This window comes from Rhinoderma darwinii, chromosome 6 (assembly GCF_050947455.1).
Source record: "Rhinoderma darwinii isolate aRhiDar2 chromosome 6, aRhiDar2.hap1, whole genome shotgun sequence".
In the NCBI taxonomy this organism is placed as follows: Eukaryota; Metazoa; Chordata; class Amphibia; order Anura; family Rhinodermatidae; genus Rhinoderma; species Rhinoderma darwinii.
The window spans coordinates 56,498,313-56,523,870 of NC_134692.1; the positions used below are offsets into that span (position 1 = coordinate 56,498,313).

The following is a 25,558-nucleotide window of genomic DNA, read 5'->3' on the forward strand; positions in this document are numbered from 1 at the left end:
TGTGTTTGTGGGGACGCGGCTATTATAGTGTTACTGGCTGCGACGAACGCTTGACTATACCCGTTCTCCACCAGGCACCGTGTGACCGTACCCCCGGTAGCCTCGGTTGTCGTCTCACAGTGTCCAGAAGTCTAGAGGGCGGGCCTGAAGTTTGCGTCACGTAGGGGCGTGGTTTGGAGAGGCCGCCTGCCGCGCGCTCCTGGGGTGACAGGTCGTGAGTGTGTGGGAACGCGGAGAGGACGGCGCCGCCCCGGGACAGGGTGACCGGACACTGGGAATACTAGACGCTCACCGGGCAGCGACGTACACAGTAGGTGTGAGTGGAGTGAACAAGAGCGGTTGCTGAGCTGGCGGGGCCTGGGCGCTGATGTGGAAGATAGAGGGAGGGGAGGCTGTCATAGGGGGAGAGCCTGGGACACTGAAGAGACTGTCAGAGGGATAGAGTGTGACCACAAACCTAGAGAACGAGGAGCAAGTACAGGCTGGGACAATGTGTGACTGATGCCACTCATAGGAAACGACATTGATCATGATGTATAGTTAAAGGGGCTGTCATAGGGGGAGAGCCTGGAACATGTACAGTCCCTTTAACTATATGAACTTCTACAAGTCCCTCTCATACCTGCCTGAGGACTTTATGTTGATCATTTAGGTGATTATTGTGGTTAATTGTTTCTATGTGGTGACATGGCGATCTTTAGGCTACGTTTGGAACATATGTGCACGTTGATTTGCCTGTCGTGCGGCTTGACAATAAACTGGCCATAGACATAAGACATTTATCTGCAGACCATTGGCAGCACCAGCTAAATTTGGGGAAATCTGCTGACCATCTGATGTTTGTGATGGTCATACAAATTAGATTTTGATCAGCCAGAATGCGACCGATCAATGGTCCTTGGTATTGTTCGTACGAATAATCCAAACAGTAAAAGACGAGACCAAACTGGCCGATCAGGAAGAGATTAAAAAAATCTTTTTAAAGAGAGCATGCGCAAATTGGTCGATCGTGTCGTACATTCGTATTTTCAACCGACCACGGAAAAAAAAATCCAACCTGACAGATGACATTCTTGGCAGACAATAGTTTCGTATAATTTTCAAACAATCATCTTGTGTATCAGAAGTTTAAGATTAACTTCAGATGGTACTAAAGAGGAGTGGATCTGCCAATGATCTGCAGATAAATATCTCATGTGTTTGGCCAACATCTGCATTCTGACCTGTGGTCCCGGTACTTCTAGCCGGCCATAGATGTGTCGCTCCTTTATTTGACGGCTGATCATCTTCCCCATTTTCATACATCCTTGGATCGGTTACACATACGTGTTTATCAGGACCCTGTGGTGATCTAAGTCGGTTAAGTAGATCCGCAGTGATTTTTATGGTTGTGATAAAGACGTTAAAACGTGGCCATATTATAGAGGTATCTGCGGACCCCAGCTGTTACTTATAGGGGAACAGGAACTCCAGGTCCCCCACTAGTCCTGTTTATCACAGCATTCAATGTCGTCTGTACTGAAAGCCCACCGATGTGACCACAGCGATGTCACTATAGACAACTCCTCATCGCATGCCGCAGTAACCAGTGCACTAGTGGATTACCGGAGAGTAACGGAACAGGCAGAAACATTGGACAATATTTAGTATTCAGTTTTAGCCTGATTTTTGCAACCCAACAAAGTGTCTGCGGTCAACAAGCACGCGAGACAATCCCAAAGGCACGATTCTCGCTAACTAACCTTTCCAATTTCATTGGTAAAAGAGAAACTCTAGGGTATTCCCAAAATGGACAATTATCGCTTATCCACAAGTGTCTGATCGGTGAGGGCACCACCGCTGGGACCCCCACCGATCACTAGAACGAAGGTCTCCAATCCCGTGGTTCCTCCTCACTGCTCGACTACAGTGAGGAAAACTTTAAATTGAGCTTCCAAGCACATGCAAGTAATAAGACACAGAAGTACTGGAACGTGGCCTCTGTGGTTGAGGCCATGTTCACACGACCTATGTCGCAGGCAGAAAAATACAAGGCTGATTTCAAGAGAAAAAATCCTCTGAAATCCACACTTTTTGGAGCTGATTTTTTAAGCGATTTTGAGGCGTATTCGGAAGCATATTTTGAAGTAGAAATGGGGAAAAACAGTTTACGTTGCCATAACTACTACTTACTAGCGTTGACTCGGGACGCATGCGCTCCCCAGCCGACTCTGTGATTGACTAGATCCCGGCGTGTGACTCTGGACGTCATTGGCTGGACTGGTCAAGAGCAAGAGACACTTTATTATCTATTAAATTCCCCATCTCCACAATATGATAAGGTCAAAAAGTGAATTCGTCTCCTCTGAGAATTACTGCTTCAGAATGAAATGATGGCTTTCAAGATTTTGAGGTTGAGTGACCGCTATGCAGCAGTTTGGTAAATAGCAAGAAAAATATAGATGGATAGTAATTATTTGGAAGAAAGTGATTATTAAAAAACTAAATGTAGGGCTGAAGGTAAAACATAGTGCGGAAGTGCATTTTCAAGCCCATGATGTGGTTAATGTCAGGTGCTGCATGCACTAGGTCAGTGATCTGGGTTTGTTTTTTTTTTCCATTGACTTCGGTTCCCATGTAGTGTAAACCGTGCGGAATTTCCGCAACAGAATTTGGTGTGGAAATTCTGCAGCATTTACAGTAGCGGCAAAATGGATGATATTTAGAAAATCACATGCCCGTGCTGTGTGGGGGGGTGGGGGGACGACAGCTTAAACTGCAGAGTTAAATCCGCAGCATGTCAATTTATGCTGCGTTTTTGTGTGCCTAAAACAACAGTTCAGCAAACTCTACTGCGTATAGAGCTCCGAAGGAGACGAATGGTCACTGCTCCTATGCGAACAAATGTGCATTGGAAAAAAGGCTTCAATTTGCATGGCCGTATCGGAATTGGACCACTGATGATTGGCAAAGGGTTGCCTTCTCAGATGAGTCGCGTTTTCTGCTTCATCGAACGGATGGACGTTGGCGTGTCAGACGAGAAACATCTCAGAGAACAAACACCCTGCAACCAGTGCTGGTAGAACACAAGCTGGTGGTGGCAGCGTTATGGTCTGGGGAATTTTTTCATGACATACTCTGGGCCCACTCATCTATGTAGAAGGCACTCTGAACTTATTTGGGTATGAATCCATCGTTGCAGATCACGTCCACCCATACATGCTGTTTGTCTTCCCTGGGGCAGATGGAATCTTCCAGCAAGACAATGCGACATGTCACCCGGCTAGAAATGTCCGACAAGAGCACGACCAAGACGTCCAAGTACTTCCCTGGCCCCCTAATTCGCCAGACTTGAACCCAATTGAGCATCTGTGGGACCACCTCGATAGTCTTGTTCGCTCTATGGATCCCCCCCATGCACCCTCCAGCAAATGTGGGATGCTCTGCAGTCATCATGGCTCCAGATACCCGAGACAACCGACCAGCACCTTTTTGAGTCACTCCCAGCCAGTCTAGCTGCTGTCCGTGCTGGAAACGGCGGTTACTCTGGATATTTAGCTGGTGGTCATAATAATGTGACTCGACTGTGTATATAGTGTATATGTACAATTTTATGCAGTCAAAATGTGTAGAAGAAAATAAAACACATATTTTCAGTTTTTATTCTTAACCGTTTCAGGACCGGGCTATTTTGAGCCTTCAGGACCAGACACCGTTTAGCCATTTTTAGCACGTGTTAGTTAAATGGCTTTAACTTTTTTATTTATTGGGCTAACAACGTGATTTTTGCGATGTTTTTTTCCATAGACAATGCAGGTTTCTTTTTTTTATTGTTTTTATACACATCCTTTTTACTATTTTAGAATTTTTATTCTTAAAGTTTGAAAATAATAGTAAAAAAAATAAGCTTTTTTTTACGTTTCCGCTATTTTTTTTTTTGGAAATAACATAGTTTTACCCTAAAATAGACCTTTTTATTTGTGATCGTCATTGTCTACCGTACATTTTAAGATATTACATGTCTATATTGGGGTAATTGGGTCAGCGCTAGCGTTACAATAATGATTGGCGGGGGGGAAAGTTTTTTTTTCGGAGTGGGTATTTTATGTGTGTTTATTATTAATTTTTTTTTGCACTTTACTTTACTATTTTTTTATTATTATGGTCTGTCCCTCAAAGGTCAGAAGAGACCTTTGGGGGACTTTATATATATATTTTTTCTTTCTTTTACACCATCTTTTTCCACTGTAACTGGAGCTGCACAGCAGCCCCAGTTACAGTGGAAATCAGCCCTCTCATAGTGACGATTGTCTAGTAAGACCCAGCAGCAGTCTGCCACTAACGGCACCCGGCGATCATGTGACCAGTCACATGATCACCGGGAGGAATAGAGACAGCGCCGCTGCTGCTGTCTCTATTCCTATACACAGCGTTCATTGAGCGCTGTGTAAAAAGACATCGGAGAAGACAGAAGCAGCGAAAGCTGCTTCTATCCTCTCCTCAGGGTCCCCGGCAGTCACTGACAGCCGGAGACCCGACATTCAGCTGCCCGATCGCGCGGGCAGCAAGTTATAACCCGAGCCGTAAAAAGTCTATGGCTCGGGTTTTAGGGACCCTGACCGCTGGCCATAAATACACAGCCAGCGGTCGGGAACCAGTTAAGACCCTTGGTTTCTAGATATTAATTAATAATGGAAAAATAGAAAATAAATAATTTTTGTTATTTTGAACCCCATGGAGAATTACACCCTGTGATACCCATAGTTTTGTATCATTTGCAATGTGACTTTGACACTGTGGTATCTGTCAAAAAGATTACAAGTAGTCGAGAGCTAAATATAGAAAAAGTAAAACCGCGCCGACTTGTGGAACTCCAGCTAGATAAGAGGGTTTTATAGAGTACTTGTTCACCTTGAGTTAGACGTGTGAAAACTTGTAATTCAGAGTATCAGAGGCCATCTACCTCTCACACAGTAATAGGGTGTCACTACACCAGAATAACAATAAAAAGCCACAAAAACAAAGTCCTTTATTTTCTGATGTGTGACAGACCCATGGTGTTATGATTGTAGTACCTCTATGTGCCTCACATTAATTGTAATTAACCCCAATGTTGCCCATTGTGACTGGGAGGTACTTGAAGGGGTTACTTACTAGAATGATTATAGTCCCTTAGGGACACAGACAGTTTTGGCTTTGAGGATAGGACTAATTTATTTTTTCCCCTTTGTATCCTGGCGCTCTTTGTTGTGCAGGTTGTTAGGCATGACAATTTCAAACATTTGTATATTTTATGTTTGGGACTTATATTTGATAACGTTTATTGTAAAAAAAATTGCATTTGTCTGTTTTTCTCACTGACTTTATTTTATTTAACATTACTTTTTTTCTTATTCATTTTCCTTTTTTTTTTTTGTAATTCCATAGCGGATTTTATTTTTATTTTTTATCTTTGATGTTCTGGCTTATATCTATATTTCAGTACATCAGCCTGTGTACCGATAGTACATAGGCAGTTGTTAGGGTATACATGCCCTAACAACAGGATATATGGCCCTTCAATGGACTCTAGGCTGTCTGTCCACATAAGATATGTCCCTCGATTGTATCAGAGGATTACTCTGTGACACGATCAAAAGGGAGTCCCCCTTCTCATTTTCCCTTTTGAATGCTGTGATCAGCTTTGATTGCGGCATTCAAGTGCTTAGTCGTGTCTCAGATCTTCGCCGTTAGAGCTGGGCTGTGGCAGTGTATTACAGCCATTGCCCCACTTCGGATTGTCTGGGCACACTTGCTGTGCCCGCTTGATCAGCATTGTCTATGCTCATCATAATGTGGCAACGTCCTGCCGTTCATGACGAGTGTAGACATCAACTAGTTATTGTGAGTCGTTGTAGGAGGAGGAGCATTCCCCCCCTCCTGTGATGCAGCCGGTGCCACACTAATGAACGGCAGTATGGGGTGGGCACTGAAGACCAAGAACATTGCGGGCTGTGCAGTGTGTGGGCCATATTCTCTGTAGTAGTGACTAAAATTATGTATTTCATTACTAAGCTGTGCGGCCGCACAGCTTAGTATTGAAGCACATCAATTCATGGTATTGAACCATTTCCCCTGCACAGTATCGAAATAGCACCAGAAATCCGATTTATCATGCAACCCTACACTGTGGATATGGACCATTGTGCCACTGGTAACGATAAGGTGAGATGTATCTTCATTACTGGAGAGATAGATTAGGGAGGCTGTGCAGCCCCATGTAAATCCACTGTTTGGGGTGGTTTTATTAAGAAACAGTCACATTTGTAAGTGGATAAATCGCCCTTAATGAGAACAGGGCCCGCATATTCAGGCAGTGTTAATTCTTGGGGTCCGTGAGGGCCCAACCACTGGGATTAGACTATTATATAGCATATTGTGGTTCATGGAAAGCTTCTTTCATGTTTCCATTTACTTGCAGCAAGCAGATATCATTCTCAAAATAAGGATTTAAAACATAAAGGGGCAGATTTACTAATGCTGTCTAAGATTTAGGCTGAGTTCACACTTTGCGGGTTTGACAATGTTGTCACCCTTTGCACTGCAAAGGGTAAAATCCGCCTTGAAAATCCGCAACAAATGTTCTTTTGCACGTTTTGGTGCATTTGACGACAAGGTCTAGGCTCAATCATATTAGTAAATCTGCCCCAAAGTATATTAAAAAGTTGCAGAATACTTAGTTATAAAGGGATTAAAGGGGTTGTCCAGTTTGGGGGCAGTTTTTCATACTGATGATCTATCAATAGGACAGGTCATCAGTATAGACTGGTGGGGGGCCGACACTCGTACCCTGCACCGAGGACCGGAAGTTATGCAGTGGTCAGTGCTGGAAGACTCCGACCAGTCTAGCGGCTGTTCTGGGTTACTAGAGGTGTGCTCCTACTTACTTGAATAGGAGCAGAGCTGCAGCACGGCCCCTAGACTGACCGGAGCCATCTGCACCAACCACTGCATAACTTCCGGTGCCCGGCGGCAGCTGGAACAGCTGATCGGTGCGTGGTCTGAGTGTCAGACCCCCACCGATCATACACTGATGACCTATTGTTGGATAGGTCATCAGTATGAAAAACCGCTCCCTGTCTGGACAATGCCATTAAACGGTATCTATTGGCACATATATGCTGCTTGATTGCAGGCAGCATGGCACTGAGTGGGAGACACTATGCAATATGTGAATGTGGCCAAAGATTTCAGTGTTGAGGTTCAGGTGATCCCATATGCTGGCAAGAACTGGACAGGTAAGTCACTGAAACATTCAAACTATTCACGTTTTTTGTTTTTTTTGTTTGCGCTGTGAATACAGACTAGAATGGAGTTGACGGATTTGCTTCATGCATGGCTCACGGCGTTATCTGGGGTGGTTATTGTAGATGCCGTTCTGCAGTTTTTTTTCTGGTGCTGAAGTCTTTTGCTACTTTTCTTTATTGTCCCAGGTTGCCTGGTGCGGGCTTTGTTTTAGTTTTTATGATTGACCATAATTTATTTGCCTATGCTTTGCTTATCTAATGCAGGTGATCTTTCAGCTTAAGAAGCAGCCTTCTGAAAGGGCAGCATATTACAGCTACAGGTCCCTACTCCTAGTATCCAAAATGATGCAATTTTTTTTTGTGGCATTTGGCTAATAAGAGCTCTGAAAGAATACAGGGGACACACAGTTATGAGTTGGCTGTATTCATGAGGTGAGCGTCCCCCCCCCCCCCCCCCCCCCCCCGCAGTAACTGACTGGCTTTAGTGTATACATATGTATACAGTTGCCTGTCAATCACTGGAGTGAGGGGAGCGCTCGCCTCATGAGTACACTGAACTTATAACTATGTGTCCCCTGTATTCTTTCAGAGCTCCTATTAGCCATTAGCATTTTTTTTTGTGCCTTTTGGCTGCTAGGAGTACGGACCTTACATAGGACAGTATATTAAGCTGGTAGATCTAGATATATTAAGCTGGTATCCGCCATGGCCTCCATAGAAGAAAATTTCAAATACTGTGACTATATTTTTTATCACTAGTGTGAACGTAGTCTAAAGCTATGTTTACTTGTGGCAAAAATTTGTGTTATTTACCAAACCATTTAGATATATGGGATGGATTTCACAAGAGATTTCTGCAATGAAAATCCATGTTCAAAAAGGCTGTAGAGGCCTAGAGAGACCCCTGCTGCTTATATGACCCCTGCGGCCACATGATGCTCCGTCTGACGAGATATTCTCCCATCACAACAATGCTTTCAGGGGATAATAGCTCCGTAATACAGCATGCAATCGAGCATGCTAGGATCGTTCTTAAGGAAAAGGGCATACCGAGGTACAGTAAGGCCTCACGCACACAACCGCGCTTTTCTGCCTGCAATTTGTCTGCATTTTATCAGATAAATTGCAGACACATTAATTTCTATGGCCCCCATGCACACGACCGTGGTTTACACGGATCTGTGTGGGAGATGAAAGTCCAGACCGCAAAAACTCAGGACATGTCATTTTACTGGTGAATTATGGTGGATTCCTGTGAGTCCTGATGGCACATGGATGCACAACAAGGGGTTTTTGTGGTCCAGTGGACCGCAACGGACCGGTGCTTTTGCGGACCACAAAACCAATGCCATAATGTGCATGAGGCCTAAGACCCCATATAGAGGGCTCTATGACTGCTTCGTGCATATGGCCGGAGAGTAAGGGCCTGTTCACATCACCGTTCATTTCCGTTCCCGGGTTCCGTCGGGTGAACCCCGCAATGGAAAGTGAAAGTGACAGCACAGCTTCCGTTTCAGTCACCATTGATCTCAATGGTGACGGAAGCATCGCTAATGCTTTCCGTTCGTCACCATTCCGTCTGGTTTCCGGTTTTCCGACTGAATCAATAACGCAGTCGACTACGCTTTCACACCGACCAATTTTGTCCGTAACAACGAGCGCTGATCAACGAGACATTTAGTTAATCGGCGCTCGTTTTCTCCTTTCACAAGGAGCTTTGATCAGTAATGTATGGGGATGAGCACTTGCTACTACGATCGCTTGTAACAACTGTTATCACACTGTAACAATGAGAAGTGTATGTTTATAACTTGGTCAAAAATTGATAGTTTTTCAAAATAAAAACCACTGTTCTCTACATTACAGTGCCGATCACATTATGTAGGAGATATGGCACTTATAATCTGGTGACAGAGCCTCTTTTGCTCTAACAAAAAGAGGGAATCCTGAGCAGGGGGGTTTGTAAGACGTCAATATTCCCAACTATCGCAAATGGTAATGGGTTATCCAGTTAAACCACCCCGTTAAATTTGTTTGTGTTCTTTTTTTTTTTTTCCTATTATCATCTGACTACCTTTTGAGCAATTCAAAAGAATGTGGTTATTGTCCTTATGCCACTGTATGAGTTCATGAATGGGTTAAAGGTGAAAGTCACATGCTGCCATTGTCCGCCTGCCTGCCGCCATGCTCACAGCTGATCCAAAGGAATTTGCCTTGTTGCATATCTCCCTCTCTGTATGAAGCAAATTCTTCTTATTCCTCCGTGTAAAGATTGCTTTATTTAACAATTGATAGTCCCCATGGGAAAGAATTAAACTTGGGCCAGTTAAGGTTTGTGCTCCATGGCAGCACGATGTTGCCCACGAGTCGCTGTGACTCGCCGTGACACTGAAGAGTAAAAGGATTTAGGCCTCATTTAGACGGGCGTAGTGTACCATGTTTAGCTGCTGTATTCCGGGTATAACACATGACACTGAACTTCAACATATTTCCCTGTGTTACTCTATGTTCGGCTCAGTAGAACCACAGGGGGTCCAGTTGTTACATCTGAAGTGCGGACAGTTGAGCATGGGCACAATACACCTGTCGGAATGAGGCCTAAGGCCCTTTGCACCTGTGCGTGCAGTATTTATGATCAGTAAATACTGCAGGGACGGGCCACGGAATATCATCCGCATTTGTGGACCATGCTCACAGTAATAAGTATAGGAGCACGGTCCGTAAAATGCGAAAAATAGGACGTGTTCTGTTTTTTGCAAAACATTTCTCCGGCCTGGACACACCCATAAATATACGGGAAGGTGTCTGTGGCCAATGGAAATTAATGTCAGTATTTTCTCCGCAGTTACGGATCCGTAATTTGTGGATGAAAACTACAGACTTGTGCATGGGACCTTTGGCATCAAAATACTGATCAATTCATTTCTATGCTGCACATGGCGTATATTTACTGCAATGTGTCTGGGCCGTAGAAATGATCCGTAAAAAATAGGACATGTCCTATTTTTGGATTTTACGGAACGTGCTCCCATACTTTATAATGAGAGCACGGCCGCGGGTGACTGTCCGCGGCCGGCCGTGCTGTATTCAAGGACCGTGATTACGGGCACGGCCATTTGTTTACAGTTGGTAATAGTGCTACTTTTTTTTTAACTGTATCTACTTAAAGAGGCTCTGTCACCAGATTTTGCAACCCCTATCTGCTATTGCAGCAGATCGGCGCTGCAATGTAGATTACAGTAACGTTTTTATTTTTAAAAAACGAGCATTTTTGGCCAAGTTATGACCATTTTTGTATTTATGCAAATGAGGCGTGCAAAAGTACAACTGGGCGTGTTTAAAGTAAAAGTCCAAGTGGGCGTGTATTATGTGCGTACATCGGGGCGTTTTTACTTCTTTTACTAGCTGGGCGTTCTGACGAGAAGTATCATCCACTTCTCTTCAGAACGCCCAGCTTCTGGCAGTGCAGACACAGCCGTGTTCTCAAGAGATCACGCTGTGTCGTCACTCACAGGTCCTGCATCGTGTCAGACAAGCGAGGACACATCGGCACCAGAGGCTACAGTTGATTCTGCAGCAGCATCAGCGTTTGCAGGTAAGTAGCTACATCGATTTACCTGCAAACGCCGATGCTGCTGCAGAATCAACTGTAGCCTCTGGTGCCGATGTGTCCTCGCTCGTCCGACACGATGCAGGACCTGGGGCAGGAAGTGAGTGACGTCACAGCGTGATCTCTGGAGAACACGGCTGTGTCTGCACTGCCAGAAGCTGGGCGTTGTGAAGAGAAGTGGATGATACTTCTCGTCAGAACGCTCAGCTAGTAAAAGTAGTAAAAACGCCCCGATGTACGCACATAATACACGCCCAGTTGGACTTTTGCAAGCCTCATTTGCATAAATACAAAAATGGTCATAACTTGGCCAAAAATGCTCGTTTTTAAAAAATAAAAACGTTACTGTAATCTACATTGCAGCGCCGATCTGCTGCAATAGCAGATAGGGGTTGCAAAATCTGGTGACAGAGCCTCTTTAAACAGATAAATAATTGCAGAAAATTGAGAGAGAGATATTTGATTTGACATTCTATCTTTAGCATGGTACCATTTAGGTTTTGTTTACATCCATTGTACGGCGGACACCAGCAGCCGATGGACTCTATTGACTTATAATGGGTTCCGTTAAGGTTTTGATGGGTAGAACAGCGTTGCATGCAATGGAGTCCTTTAAATCCGGATACTCCAACGCAAATGTAAAGAGAGCATGACACACTGCTGGGAAAAATTTTGCAGAAATTTTTATTATATGTTTCCACCAAGATAAACTGTCGCACCGATTCACTGAAAACTGTTTTTAACTTTGTACTAAAACACATCATTATAATTGGTCAATATCCCCAAATACTTTTTATGCTCCTGTGTGGACGCGATCTTATTCTTTGGCTTCACAGTTGTTTATATGTTTACTGCTGTTTGTGGGTTATAAATATATAGGTCTTAAATACATACATTCCAGGTCAGTTCATATGGACCTTTAATGCATTAATACTTTTTAGTGGTATAACCGGATATTTACAAGCAGTATTTTCAGAGCACACTTCTAAACGTATGGACGAATTTGGAAGGCAATTTGGTTTATGTCATGTTTATTGCATTTCAAACCAGTTGTGTGTGGTGCTGTATCTACTATTATATAAATGTATGGGTTTTTAGAAAAAAAAAATAAAATAGAGCAGGAATTTCGATCCTTAAAGGGCCACTAAACCTTATATTTAAACCTAAATCTCAAAACTGGATATATGTTAAGTAGTGAACCGGTAAGGGGATGGCAACAATTTTCTGCTTTTCCTTTCAATTATCCCATTTGAAGCTGTTAGTCAGCCTCTCCCCAGTGCGAGGCTGATTACAGGGAACAATAGATAGCATTATACTCAGCAATTGTAAATTAAACACACAAGGTTGTGTCTTTTTAAATTTCACGTGACACCAACTACAAGTTGTAATACAGCGACAGTCTTCTTCATGAGGCTCTGCCACTGGACGCAGGCAGGAACAATAAGGCTGGGTTCACACGACCTATTTTCAGACGTATTGGAGGCGTTTTACGCCTCGAAATACATCTGAAAACAAGCCTCGAATACGTCGGCAAACATCTGCCCATTCATTTCAATGGGTTTGCCGATGTACTGTGCCGACGACCTGTAATTTTACGCGTCGCTGTTAAAAGACGGCGCGTAAAATAACAGCCTCGTCAAAGAAGTGCAGGACACTTCTTGGGACCTAATTGGAGCCGTTTTTCATTGAATCCAATGAAGAACAGCTCCAAATTACGTCCGTAATTGACACCTCGCAAAACGCGAGTACGAGCAATTACGTCTGAAATGCAGGAGCTGTTTTCTCCTGAAAACAGCTCCGTAATTTCAGCCGTAATTGACATTATCGTGTGCACAAACCCTAGGAGTGTGTTCAGATATTGCGTTGCGGTTACAGCCTCACCCAAAAACTGTGATTGTGTTTTACTGCGGTTTTTGGATGTGGTTTAAACGCACCCCAACTGCGACGTCTGAATACACCCTATCTGCAAGATACCCTAGCGCCCACATTGACTCCATAGTCTCTAACCTATTGACTTGTGTGTGAATGGCTGGAGTGTATGGAAAGGTTACGATGTCTGAGTGTGCAGGGATTATAATCATTTGACTTCTTTATTTAGTGTGTTTATGGCTATTTAATCAATTGTCTTTCTTTCTAGGTGACTCAGCAGCCAAGTGGTTGTCATACCTGTCACAACATAATGGCAGCAGAACTTCCTGATGTGTGTGCCAGGATCATCCTCGCTGGGGAATGGATGTGAGATTACAGAATACTAAAGCCAATGAAGGACTTTTGGAGTTTAAGAAATAACGTAGTGAAACTTTGAAAGCGCCAGGTCCACCTACCCTTCATATATCATCTGGCAAGTCCGTTCTTTGGGCCAGCAGTATTTTTGCCCAGCCTTTAAGCTTGTCTAAGTCCTGTTAAGCTGGTTTTGTGCTGGTTTGATCTGCAGAGAACTCGCCTCTTGTGGTTTTGTTTTTTTTGTTTGTTTGGTGGGAGTTTATCACCGGCAACGTTAATGTAAACGACTAAGGATGAAGCATTAGACAATGTTGATGGACTGGTTCTGAACTATATTTGTCACAGTGTGGAGGTCACGGGATGGCATCCAAGGAGAGACTCTGCGAGCTTTGGATGCTGTATTGTAGCAAGGTAAGCGATTTCTTCTACTGGATGACCACATAGAAGTTGTATATGGGCAGGGTAAACCTATGCTGTATGGCTGATCGATGAAGTATTGCTGCCTGCTAGACAGAAGTATACAAGGTATCTCAATGTAAAGTGGCTTGGGATACAGTTTAAAGATATAATTTTACTTTCTTTTTTTACATTTATTCAATGCTAAAAAAATAATCAGGGCTTTGAAATATAGCCCCGAGTATATTTAGAAGGGGAACAGTTAGGGCTCATTCAGACGAGTGTAATACTCGTCCGTGTGCGTTGAAATAACTCTCAGCACACGGATACATTCATTTCAATGGGGCTATTCAGACATGGGTGAGTTTTCACGCAGTCAGTGTCCGTTGCGTGGAACTCACTGCATGTCCTATATGGGTGAGTTTTTGCGCACCTAGTCGCCCATTGATGTCTATGGGTGCGTGAAATCAACGGACAGCACATGGACAACATCCATGTGCTGTGCGTGTTTCACGCACCAAATACAAAGAAATGCCGATAAACCGCAGTGCTTGCACGGACGTGAAAAACGCATGCCACATGCAAAGCACGCTGATGCCAATACCCAACGCACATGAAATGTAGGAAAAACGCGTCATTTTTTTACACATGCGCAAATCTGGCATGCTCGTCTGAATGTATCCTTACATGGTTGGTGCAGAATTCAGATGTAACTGACCGTTTTTATGTTCGGCGACTACTACAAAGTCTTTACAGTATGACCAGTAGACCACAAGTTCTGACTATACTGTATATGTTACTACATTTGAGCACACACCCTTGATAAATAAACTTTATTATATAGTCCTAGAGAACCCCTTTAATGTGTGTTCAGTATATGTTACAAAATGTAAGGGTATGTTCACACGTCTTAACAAATTACGTCTGAAATTACGGAGCTGTTTTCAGGCGAAAACAGCTCCTGAATTTCAGATGTTTTTGCAAGTACTTGCGTTTTTCGCAGCGTCCATTACGGACGTAATTGGAGCTGTTTTTCAATGGAGTCAATGAAAAACTGCTCCAAAAACGTCCAAAGAAGTGACATGCACTACTTTGACGCGGGTGTATTTTGACAGCGACGCATAAAATTACACCTCGTCTGAACAGAACATCGTGAAACCCATTGCAAGCAATGGGCAGATGTTTGCAGGCATAATGGAGCCGTCTTTTCAGACATAATTCGAGGCGTAAAACGCCCGAATTACGTCTGAAAATAGGCCGTGTGAACATACCCTAATAGTTTGGCCTGGGAAAACTGACTTGAGAGAGCTGTGCAAATATAGAATACTGTCAAACCAAAAACCAATAAAGGGTATGTTTACCTCCCCGTTCGTTTCCGCTGAGGGGTTCCGTCGGATTAACCCGACGGAAACCTCCGACGGAAACGAACAGTGATGTGAACAGGCCCAAACAATGTCAAGTCATAAACATTTGTGTTATTAGGATCAGTTCACATGGAGTTTTATGACACTGATTTTGACGCTGTAACTGTGTCGAAATCAGCACAAAAACTGTCCAAATCGCCCATCATTGATTTCAATGGGAGACAGAGGCTTTTTTTTTTTTTTCCTGGGTGGCTTTTGTCTGCTCACAAAAAAAAACCACACACACACAAAAAATCTGCGGCACTCGTTCTGAGTATTTATTCATTAAAGCCTCTGCTCATTCTACACTTAGGAGTCCAGTGAGCAAGTCCTATACTATGATTTACAGTCTTCCATGTATGAGTATGAATACGGAGCTGTCAATCAATGATTAGGACCGCCCACTGGACTCCTAAGTCCAGAATGAGCAGAGGTTTGATTGAAGAAATGACAAGTTATACCGAATCTTTTGCTACAAAAATATACATCAACCTGCTCACTGAGGGTATGTTCACACGGCCAAATTTCAGACGTATACGAGGCGTATTATGCCTCGTTTTACGTCTGAAAATACGGCTCCAATACGTCGGCAAACATCTGCCCATTCATTTGAATGGGTTTGCCGACGTACTGTGCAGACGACCTGTTATTTACGCGTCGTCGTTTGACAGCTGTCAAACGACGACGCGTAAAAATACAGCCTCGTCAAAAGAAGTGCAGGACACTTCTTTGGACGTTTTTGGAGCTGTTTTCTCATAGACTCCAATGAAAACAGCTCCAAAAACGGACGTAGAAAACGCCGCGAAAAATGCGAGTTGGTAAAAAAACGTCTGAAAAGCAGGGTCTGTTTTCCCTTGAAAACAGCTCTGGATTTTCAGACGTTTTTGTTGACTACGTGTGAACATAACCTTACTGTTGCTCTATAACATGCTGCCCGCAGATTGGACTGCATTTTCAGTGTCACAGGTTCCCTTTAACCCCTTAGTGACCAACAATACGCCTTTTTACGTTCGTCACTAAGGGGCCTTAGGCTAGGCTGACGCCTTTTCACGTGAGCCTAGTCTAAGTCCTGCACGGGTCTCCCATGCAGGCTGGAGCCGGGGCTCAGCTGTCTGATGACAGCTGAGCTCCAGCTCCAACGCCCGTGATCGAAGTTTACTTCGATCGCGGCCGTTTAACCCGTTAAATGCCGCCGTCAATAGCGACCGCAGCATCTAACTTTGTTTACAGAGGGAGTGAGCTCCCCGTCACCCATCGGCGGCCCGCAAATGCTATAACGGGTCTTCGATGGGGTGTCATGGCAGCCGGGAGCTTGATAAAGGTCTGCCCTGGACATATGCCTTATAGGACGTGCCGGAGGCACGTCCTAACAGATTGCCTGTCAGATTTACACTGACAGGCAATAATGCTCTGGTATACGAAGTATACCAAAGCATTATAGCAGCGATCTGAAGATCGCACAGTAAAGTCCCCTAGTGGGACTAATAAAAGAAGTAATCAATGTGAAATAAAGATTATTAATAAGTACAGTAAAAAAATAAATAAAACCATTTTTTTCCATAAAAAGTGGTTTTATTTAGTAAAAGTGTAAAAAAAAATAAAAGTACACATATATGGTATCACCGCGACCGTAATGACTCCATTAATAAAGTTAATATGTAATTTAAACCGCAAAGTGAACACCGTAAAAAAAAACCGAAAAAACTGGCGAAATTGCAATTTTTTTCCATTGCCCCCCAAAAAAGTCATAATAAAAATGAATCAATAAGTCCCATGCACCCCAAAACAGAACCAATCAAAACTACGTCTCGTCCCGCAGAAAACAAGCCCAAACAATCACTACATTGATGGAAAAATAAAAAGTTATGGCCCTTGGAAAGCGACGATGCAAAAACAAATAATTTTAGTTCAAAAGTGTTTTTATTGTGCAAAAGTCGTAAAACATAAGAAACCTCTACATATGTGGTATCGGTGTAATTGTACCGACCCATAGAATAAAGGTAACATGTTATTTACGCCGCACAGTGAACGGCGTCAATTTAAAAACGCATAGAACAATGGCGGAATTTCAGTTTTTTTTAAAAACCCCCCAAAAAAAGTTAATAAAAGTTAATAAAAAAATTATATGTACCCAAAAATGATGCTATTAAAAAGTACAACTAATCCCGCAAAAAACAAGTCCTCATACAGCTATGTAGACGAAAAAATAAAAAAGTTATAGCTCTTTGAATGTGACTATAGAAAAACAAATAAAATAGCTTGGTCATTAGGGCTTAAAATGGGTTGGTCACTAAGGGGTTAAAGAACAAAATGCCTTCATACTTTGAAGTAGAAAAGCTATGAGCAGTGCATAATAGGGTGGAAACAATTAGAACTGTTAGAAGTCCTGTATCAGTCTGGTCCTAAAGGGTGAAAAGATGAGAACTTGTTCTTACGGCAACCCTACAGGGCACCGTTTGCAGTGCCCATAACGTACGGTGCGGTTCCTGGTATGCAGAGAAACAAGGCTGCAGTCAGGAAGGAAAGGTTTCCTAGCTTGTCGGCTAAGCTGTAAGTGTCCTCATCACACTGCATGTACTGTTTGCATGTGAACTTTAGGTCTGCATAGCTGGCATTGTGTATTTATGTCCTGGCAGTGTCACAACGTCGGCTTCTTCACAAATATCCATCCTTCTTTATAGCGAATACATGCTCATTATATTATCATAATTATTGCCAGCTCTTGTGGCAAATCAATGTATTTACCCGTAAGCCCTGTTGATAAAACTGGCGCTTGCTGCTCTGAGGGACAGACTGGAGCCCTGCTAATACAGTGCACCAGTATTAACAACCCCCACCCATCATTTTTTATTGTAAAGCTATGCATACCCCTGGGTGCTTTACACGGTAGGATTAATTCTGACTACGCCTACCGGTGATCGCTGCATGTAAATGACTTGAAGCGATTGCTTTTAATGTGAAAATAATAGCTGGCGCCATCAATAAAGTTATTCTGACATGTTGAAAACTTGTGACCAGACATGTAAAATTATGGATATCCTGGTCTGTGTCAGGAGTTCATAGGGATGAATGGGACTGTGATCAGTTTTTTTTAGTCTTTGACAATATTGAAAAATCTAACATAATAAATGTACAGTGGTTCATAATCAGATTGAATGTGGGATCTTCACAAACCATAGCTTGGAAACCAACCCCAAGACGCCCAGACATTACCCAGCCATGTTATGCGCGTAACCTTCTGTCATCCGTGTATATCCGCAGTATGAAGGCTGCGTCCTATGACTGTCTGCTGTGTGAGACGATCACTGATCATGTCAAGGCCGCCTTCACACAGGGTGTTTGTCTGTCATTGTAAACTGCACGTAAAAATTCCAGCGTTTTGTAAATGTAACTTTTTTTTAATTTTTTTTTATGGATTCCTACATGGTGGCGTTTTAGTTACATGCGTTTTGTTTTTTGTGATTTTTCAAGCCCAGTAGAGAATCCTATGGGAAAAAAAAATGCAAAACCCAGAACATGCTGGGTTTTGGAAAAATTGGCACAAACCAAAGATTTTTTTGCATGTGGTGCTTTTTATTATTCACTATAAACTTTAAAGTAACACATAGCCGGAGCGTTTTTGATCTAAAAAAGACACAAAAATACAGCAAAATCGCTCCCAGTGACTTTTAATAGCTTCAGACGGCAGAGACGCGGTCAGGACATAGACTGAGTTAAATTTTCAAAAAATTTATAAAAATATAATAATAACTTTATAAGACTTTTGGGGAGAAAAAAAGTGTACTACAAAAGCCTAAAAAAAATTGGAAAATAAACCACATCTCGTTCAGTAAACAAGACTACTTAGGACTAGTTCATACAGCGGATTTTGCGAAGCGGGTCCCGCCGCAAAACCTGCAGCGGAATTATTCCTCCCTCCCATTGCCATCAATGCGGAATCCTAAAATTGAGCAGGACGCTCTTTGTTTCAGCTGCGGGAAAATCAGCTAGCCAGAAAAACAAGCGTCCGGCTCGCATTGAAATGAATGGGAGGCGGAATTTTGCGGCGGATTCTGCCTGCAAAATTCCTCTGCCCTGTTTGAGGGCAGCATAAAGAAGTGACAGAAACTATGATTTCAGCGTGCTGTCGCTTTATTAGGTAAAGTGCTGGCGTTTCCGAGTATCTCGTTGTTATACATGTGGCATTCGACCAGCGCCACAAGTATTAAGGCTTATTCAGACGAACGTATAATACGTCGCACAGACCTATGTTAGTCAATGGGGTCATTCAGACTGTCATTGATTTTCACGCACGCGCTCGTGTGAATCCGGCCTAAGTCCAAGTATATTCGTATGTTCACGCTCCCCCTGCCCTTCAGCCGCTGGTTGACGCCTTTCTCCTTATGCACAGTAAGGCTGGGTTCACACAACCTATTTTCAGACGTAAACGAGGCATGTTATGCCTCGTTTTACGTCTAAAAATACGGCTACAATACGTCGGCAAACATCTGCCCATTCATTTGAATCGACGTACTGTGCCGACGACCTGTCATTTACGCGTCGTCGTTTGACAGCTGTCAAACGATGACGCGTAAATTGACTGCCTCGGCAAAGAAGTGCAGGGCACTTCTTTGCAACGTAATTTGAGCCGTTCTTCATTGAAGTCAATGAAGAGCAGCTCAAGATTACGGGCGTCAAAGACGCCTCGCATAAAGCGAGGAGGAGCTTTTACGTCTGAAATGACGCAGCTGTTTTCTCCTGAAAACAGTCTGTCTTTTCAGACGTAAAAGGAAGCTAGCGTGTGCACATACCCTAATAGGGAGAAAAATGGCAATCAGCTGCTGGGGGGCGGGGGAGCGCCGCAAGTATAAGTACTAAATACTCATAAACTATGGCACATTAGCTAATAAGTGACAGCATGATGAAATCAGCGTCTGTCACTACTTTATGCTGTCCCCAGACAGGGCAGCATTAATATGTAACTGATCCGCTTTAATGGGATTTCCCAACTATAGTCATTTTATATTACACATTAACCTTGAAAACGGGTTGAAATTAATGAGTGTTGAAGAACGTTACGAGTGACACTGTGCTGTGACTTTCCAGTGTTTACAGCACAACATCACCGTTCGCTTTCCGTTCCGGGGTTCCGTCAGAGGTTTCCGTCGGGTGAACCCCGAAACAGAAAGTGAAACTGAAACCACAGCCTCCGTTTCAGTCACCATTGATATCAATGGTGACGGAAACATTGCTAATGGTTTCCGTTCGTCACCATTCCGGCAGGTTTCCAGTTTTCCGACGGAATCAATAGCGGAGTCGACTCCGCTACAGTACTGACCCATTGCATTATAATAGATCAGCTAAGCTGAGCCTGTTCACATCTTCGCTGGTGTTTCCGTTGCTCTGTTCCGTCAGGGGAGCAGAACAACGAAAGTACCAGACGCATCGTTTCCTTTGCATGATGGACACAATCAGCGCCTGAAGGAACCCATTGTCTTTAACCCCTTCCCGACATTTGACGTACATGTACGTCATGGAAAGTACTGACTTCCCGCATCTTGCCGTACATGTACGTCAAACGTTTGGCACCGGCTCAGAAGCTGAGCCGGTCCCATCATCACCGGATCTCAGCTGTATCTTACAGCTGACATCCGACTGTAACGGCGGGGACCGAAATTAGCTTCGATCCCCGCCATTAACCCCTTAAGTGCAGCGCTCAAACGCGATCGCTGCACTTAAGGTGTTTGCAGCTCATCGGAACCCCAGTAATGAAATTGCCGGGGTTCCGGTGGCTGCAATGGCAACCGGAGGCCTAATACTGGCCTCCCGGTCTGCCTAGCACCGAAGCCGGTCAAGATCCGCCCGGCGGCGGAGCCTGATCGGCTTCCGTAGCTGCCGGCAAGATGGCGCCGGGTCAGGAGCTGATCCGGCGTCATCAGCGGTGGAAGTCAGCTGTACTGTACAGCTGACATCCACCTGTAACGGCAGGAACCGGAGCTAGCTCCGATCCCTGCCATTAACCCCTTCGATGCAGCAATCGAAAGCGATTGCTGCATCGTAGCGGTTACAAGCAGATCGCCAGCCCTGACAGGCAATCGGGACTGGCGACTGCTGTTATGGCAACAGGAGACACAATGGTCTCCTGCTCTGCCATTACGGAAGCCGATTTAGGCCCCGCCGGGAGGCGAAGCCTAAACGGCTTGCTGTCAGTGAATGACTGACAGATCTAATACATTGCACTACATAGGTAGTGCAATGTATTAGAAAAAAAAAAATCTGACCGTTGGACCTTCAAGTCCCCTAGTGGGACTTGAGAAAAAGTGTAAAAAAAGTATAAAAAAGTGTAAAAAAAAGTGCAAAAAATAAAAGTTTGAAAACAGTAAAAGTTTCAAGTAATCAAATAAAACACAATCCCCCTTTTACTCTTATCAAGTCCTTTATTATTGAAAAATAATAATAAACCATATGTATTTGGTATCGCCACGACCGTAACGACCGGAGGTATCAAAATATTATATTATTTATTGCACGCGGTGAACAGCGTAAAAAAAACCCGTAAAAAACGTTACCAGAGTTTCTGTTTTTTAGTCACTTTGCCCTACAAATATTACAATAAAAAGTGATCAAAAAGTCGCACGTATCCAAAAATGGTACCTATAAAAACTATAGCTCGTCCCGCAAAAAACAAGCCCTCATACAACTCCGTCGACAAAAAAATTAAAACGTTATGGTTCTCACAACTTGGCGACAGAAAAAATACATTCTTTTTACAAAAGTAATTTTATTGTGCAAAAAGTTGTAAAACATAAAAAAGTTCTATAAATGAGGTATCGCCGGAATCGTACTGACCCGCAGAATAAAGGTAACATGTAGTTTATAATGCGTGGTGAACTCTGTATAAAAAAAAACCAAAAAAAGCTGTGCCAGAATTGCGTTTTTTGGTTTACCTGGCATCCCAAAAAATAGGATAAAAGGTGATCAAAAAGTCACATGTACCCCAAAATGGTACCAATAATAACTACAGCTCGTCCCGCAACAAACCAGCCCTCATACCGCTACGTCTATGAAAAATAAAATTAGTTATGGCTCCAATAAGTCAGGAAATAAAAAAATATGCAGTTGTGCCCGAGGAGAACATTTCTTCTGTTTCAAGAGGCGATTTATCAAGGACCTAAAATTAGGGAACCAGGAAGGGAGGGCCCAATCATATCCGATGGAAGCGACGGTGCCCGTATTATACCAGGATAATACTTTCCCAGCAAAATTCCCCAAACTACAAAGGCGCGGAGTGTGGACCAAAAGGGGGATAAGAAATGACACCATTTATCAGTGCGACACCGGCCTGTGCAGAAAGGATTGCTTCACAGCGTAACACACATCTATGGATTATTTTTATTTTTTTATACCACCTGACTATGCCCCTTATATACTCCGCCCCGCTTACATGTACCCCCACATTATAAAACACCAGCAATACTCAAACAAATATAGTACCAAGCAAAATCCGCTCTCCAAAAGCCAAATGGTGCTCCCTCGGCCCTGAACCCTACAGCGTGCCCAAACAGCAGTTTCCTTCAACATATATGGCACCGTCATACCCGGGAGAACCCTTTTAACAATTTTTGGGGTGTGTGTCTCCAGTGGCATAAGCTGGGCATGACATATTTGCCACTGAATGGCATATCTAGGGAAAAATATAAATTTTTAATTTGCACCATCCGCAGCGCATTCATTTATGGAAAAGACCTGTGGGGTGAAAATGCTCACTACACCCCTTAATAAATGCCTTGAGGGGTGCAGTTCCATAATGGGGTCACTTATCAGGGGTTTCTTTTTATTATTTCACATCTGAGCCTCTGCAGTTGTGAACCAATACTTTGTAAATCGCCAAATTAGGCCTCCACTCCGCATGGTACTCTTCACTTCTGAGCCCTGTCATATGTCCAGACAAAAGATTAGGGCCACATGTAGGGTGTTTCTAAAACCGGGAAACACCGCATAATAATTAGAGAGCTGTCTTGTTATGGTGGCACAAGCCGGGCACCACATATTGGCATATCTATGGAAAAAAATCCCATTTTCACTCTGCAACATTGAGCGCACACTAATTTCTACAAAACACCTGCAGGGTTAAAATGCTTACTACACCCCTTGGTAAATGCATTGAGGGGTGTAGTTTACAAAATGGGGTCACTTCTGGGGGGTTTCCACTGTTTTGGGCCCACAGGTGCCCAGAAACCAATCCAGCAACATCTGCACTCCAAATGGCGGTCCTTCCCTTCTGAGCCCTGCCGTTTGCCCAAACAGCAGTTTATGACCACATATGGGGTATTGCCGTACTCGGGAGAAATAGCTTTACAAATGTTGGGTTCTTTTTTTCCTTTATTTGTTGAGAAAATGAAAAAATTTGCGCTAAAGCTACGTCTTATTGAAGAAAAAGGACTGTTTTTATTTTCACTGCCTAATTCTAATAAATTCTATGAAACATCTGTGGGGTCAAAATGCTCACTACACCCCTAGATGCATTCTTCAAGAGGTGTAGTTTCCTAAATGGAGTCCCTTTTTGGGCGTTTTCATTGTTTTGTCCCCTCAGGGGCTTTGCAAATGTGACCTGGCCTCCGCAAATCATTCCTGCTAAATGTGATCTCAAAAAGTCAAATAGTGCTCTTTCCCTTCTAAGCCCTGCCGTGTGTCCAAACAGCCGTTTATTACCACATGTGGGGTATTGTTTTACTCGGGAGAAATTGCTTTACAAATTTTGTGGTGCTTTTTCTCCTTTAGTCCTTCTGGAAATGAGAAAAAATTAGCTAAACCTACATTTTCTTTGAAAAAATGTAGATTATTATTTTCAGGGCCTACTTCCAATAATTTCTGCAAAAAAACTGTGGTGTCAAATCGCTCACTATACCCCTAGATAATTTCCTCAAGGGGTATAGTTTCCAAAATGGGGTCACTTGTTTGGGGTTTTCACTGTTTTGTCCCCTCAGGGGGTTTGTAAATGTGACATGGCCTCCGCAAACCATTCCTGCTAAATGTGAACTCCAAAAGCCAAATGGCGCTCTTTCCCTTCTCAGCCACGCCGTGTCTCCAAACAACCGTTTATTACCACATGTGAGGTATTGTTTTACTCGGGAGAAATTGCTTTACAAATTTTGCGGTGCTTTTTCTCCTTTAGTCCTTGTGGAAATGAGAAAAAAAATCGCTAAACCTACATTTTCTTTGAAGAAATGTTGATTTTAATTTTCACGGCCTACTTCCAATAATTTCTGTAAAAAACCTGTGCGGTGAAAATGCTCACTACACCCCTAGATAATTTCCTTGAGGTGTCTAGTTTCCCAGATGGGGTCACTTTTGGGGGATTTTGACTGTTTTGGCACCGCAAGAGCCCTTCAAACCTGACATGGTGCCTAAAATATATTCTAACAAAAATAAGGCCCCAAAATCCACTAGGTGCTCCTTTGCTTCTGAGGCCGGTGTTTCAGTCCAGTAGCACGCTACGGCCACATGTGGGATATTTCCTAAAACTGCAAAAACTGGGCAACAAATATTGAGTTGCATTTCTCTGGTAAAACCTTCTGTGTTATAAAAAAAATTGTATTAAAAATGTATTTCTGCAGAAAAATATGAAATTTGTAAATTTCACCTCTACTTTGCTTTAATTCCTGTGAAATGTTTAAAGGGTTAAGACATTTTCTAAATGCTGTTTTGAATACTTTGAGGGGTGAAGTTTTTAAAATGGGGTGACTTTTTTGGGGTTTCTAATATATAAGGCCCTCAAAACCACTTCACAACTGAACTGGCCCCTGTAAAAATAGCCTTTTGAAATTTTCTTGAAAATGTGAGAAATTGCTGCTAAAGTTCTAAGCCTTGTGAGGTCATAGAAAAATAAAAGGATGTTCAAAAAACGATGCCAATCTAAAGTAGACATATGGGGGATGTTAATTAGCAACAATTTTGTGTATTATAACTGCCTGTCTTACAAGCAGATACATTTAAATTGAGAAAAATGCTAATTTTTGCAATTTTTCGCTAAATTTTGGTGTTTTTCACAATTAAATACTGAACATATCGAGCAAATTTTGCCAGTAACATAAAGTCCAATGTGTCACGAGAAAACAATCTCAGAATCGCTTGGATAGGTGAAAGCATTCCGGAGTTATTACCACATAAAGTGACACATGTCAGATTTGAAAAATGAGGCTCTGTCAGGAAGGTCAAAAGTGGCTAAAGAGGGAAGGGGTTAATGGGTTTCCATCCTAATGTCCGTTGTATTACCGGAAACAATAGTGCAGCATGCTGCGCTTTTCTTTCTGGTATTTTGAGTCGGATCAGTGACATAGGCCCCTAATGGAGCCTCCAATGCAGATATGAACAGGCCCTTGGTTGAAGAATTTTTTTCTAAACCTCAGGCCTCACCTTATTCCAGCGCTGTAGAAAAAACAAAAACTTTTTTTCTACAGCTCCGGAATCGCGAAGAGGAATGTGGTTTAAAAAACAAAACAAAAATCATGACCGGTCCTCTTGCTTCTTGACTGTTTCCAATAACTAAGATAATTGTGAATGCAGTTTAGAACTACAGGAAAAGGCAGGCAAACCTGCATCTAAATGTAAACTAAATACCATGATTATCTTCCTAAAGTTATGTCTTTTTTCATAAATACTATAATACATATGGAAAAAAT

The 25,558-nt window shown here is 43.0% G+C and overlaps 1 protein-coding gene across 3 annotated transcripts in view; it reads left to right on the plus strand.

Annotated features, from left to right (window-relative positions):
* Positions 1-200: 200 nt before the first annotated feature.
* NBEAL1 (neurobeachin like 1) overlaps positions 201-25,558 on the plus strand; it is a 147,779-nt gene continuing 122,421 nt past the window's right edge. For all 3 annotated transcript variants that reach the window (XM_075829793.1, XM_075829791.1, XM_075829792.1), the window contains exons 1-2: positions 201-310; positions 13,013-13,509. In XM_075829793.1, the coding sequence (XP_075685908.1) occupies positions 13,459-13,509 (51 nt within the window). In that variant the 5' untranslated portion in view covers positions 201-310; positions 13,013-13,458. The remainder of the gene's footprint in view (positions 311-13,012; positions 13,510-25,558) is intronic.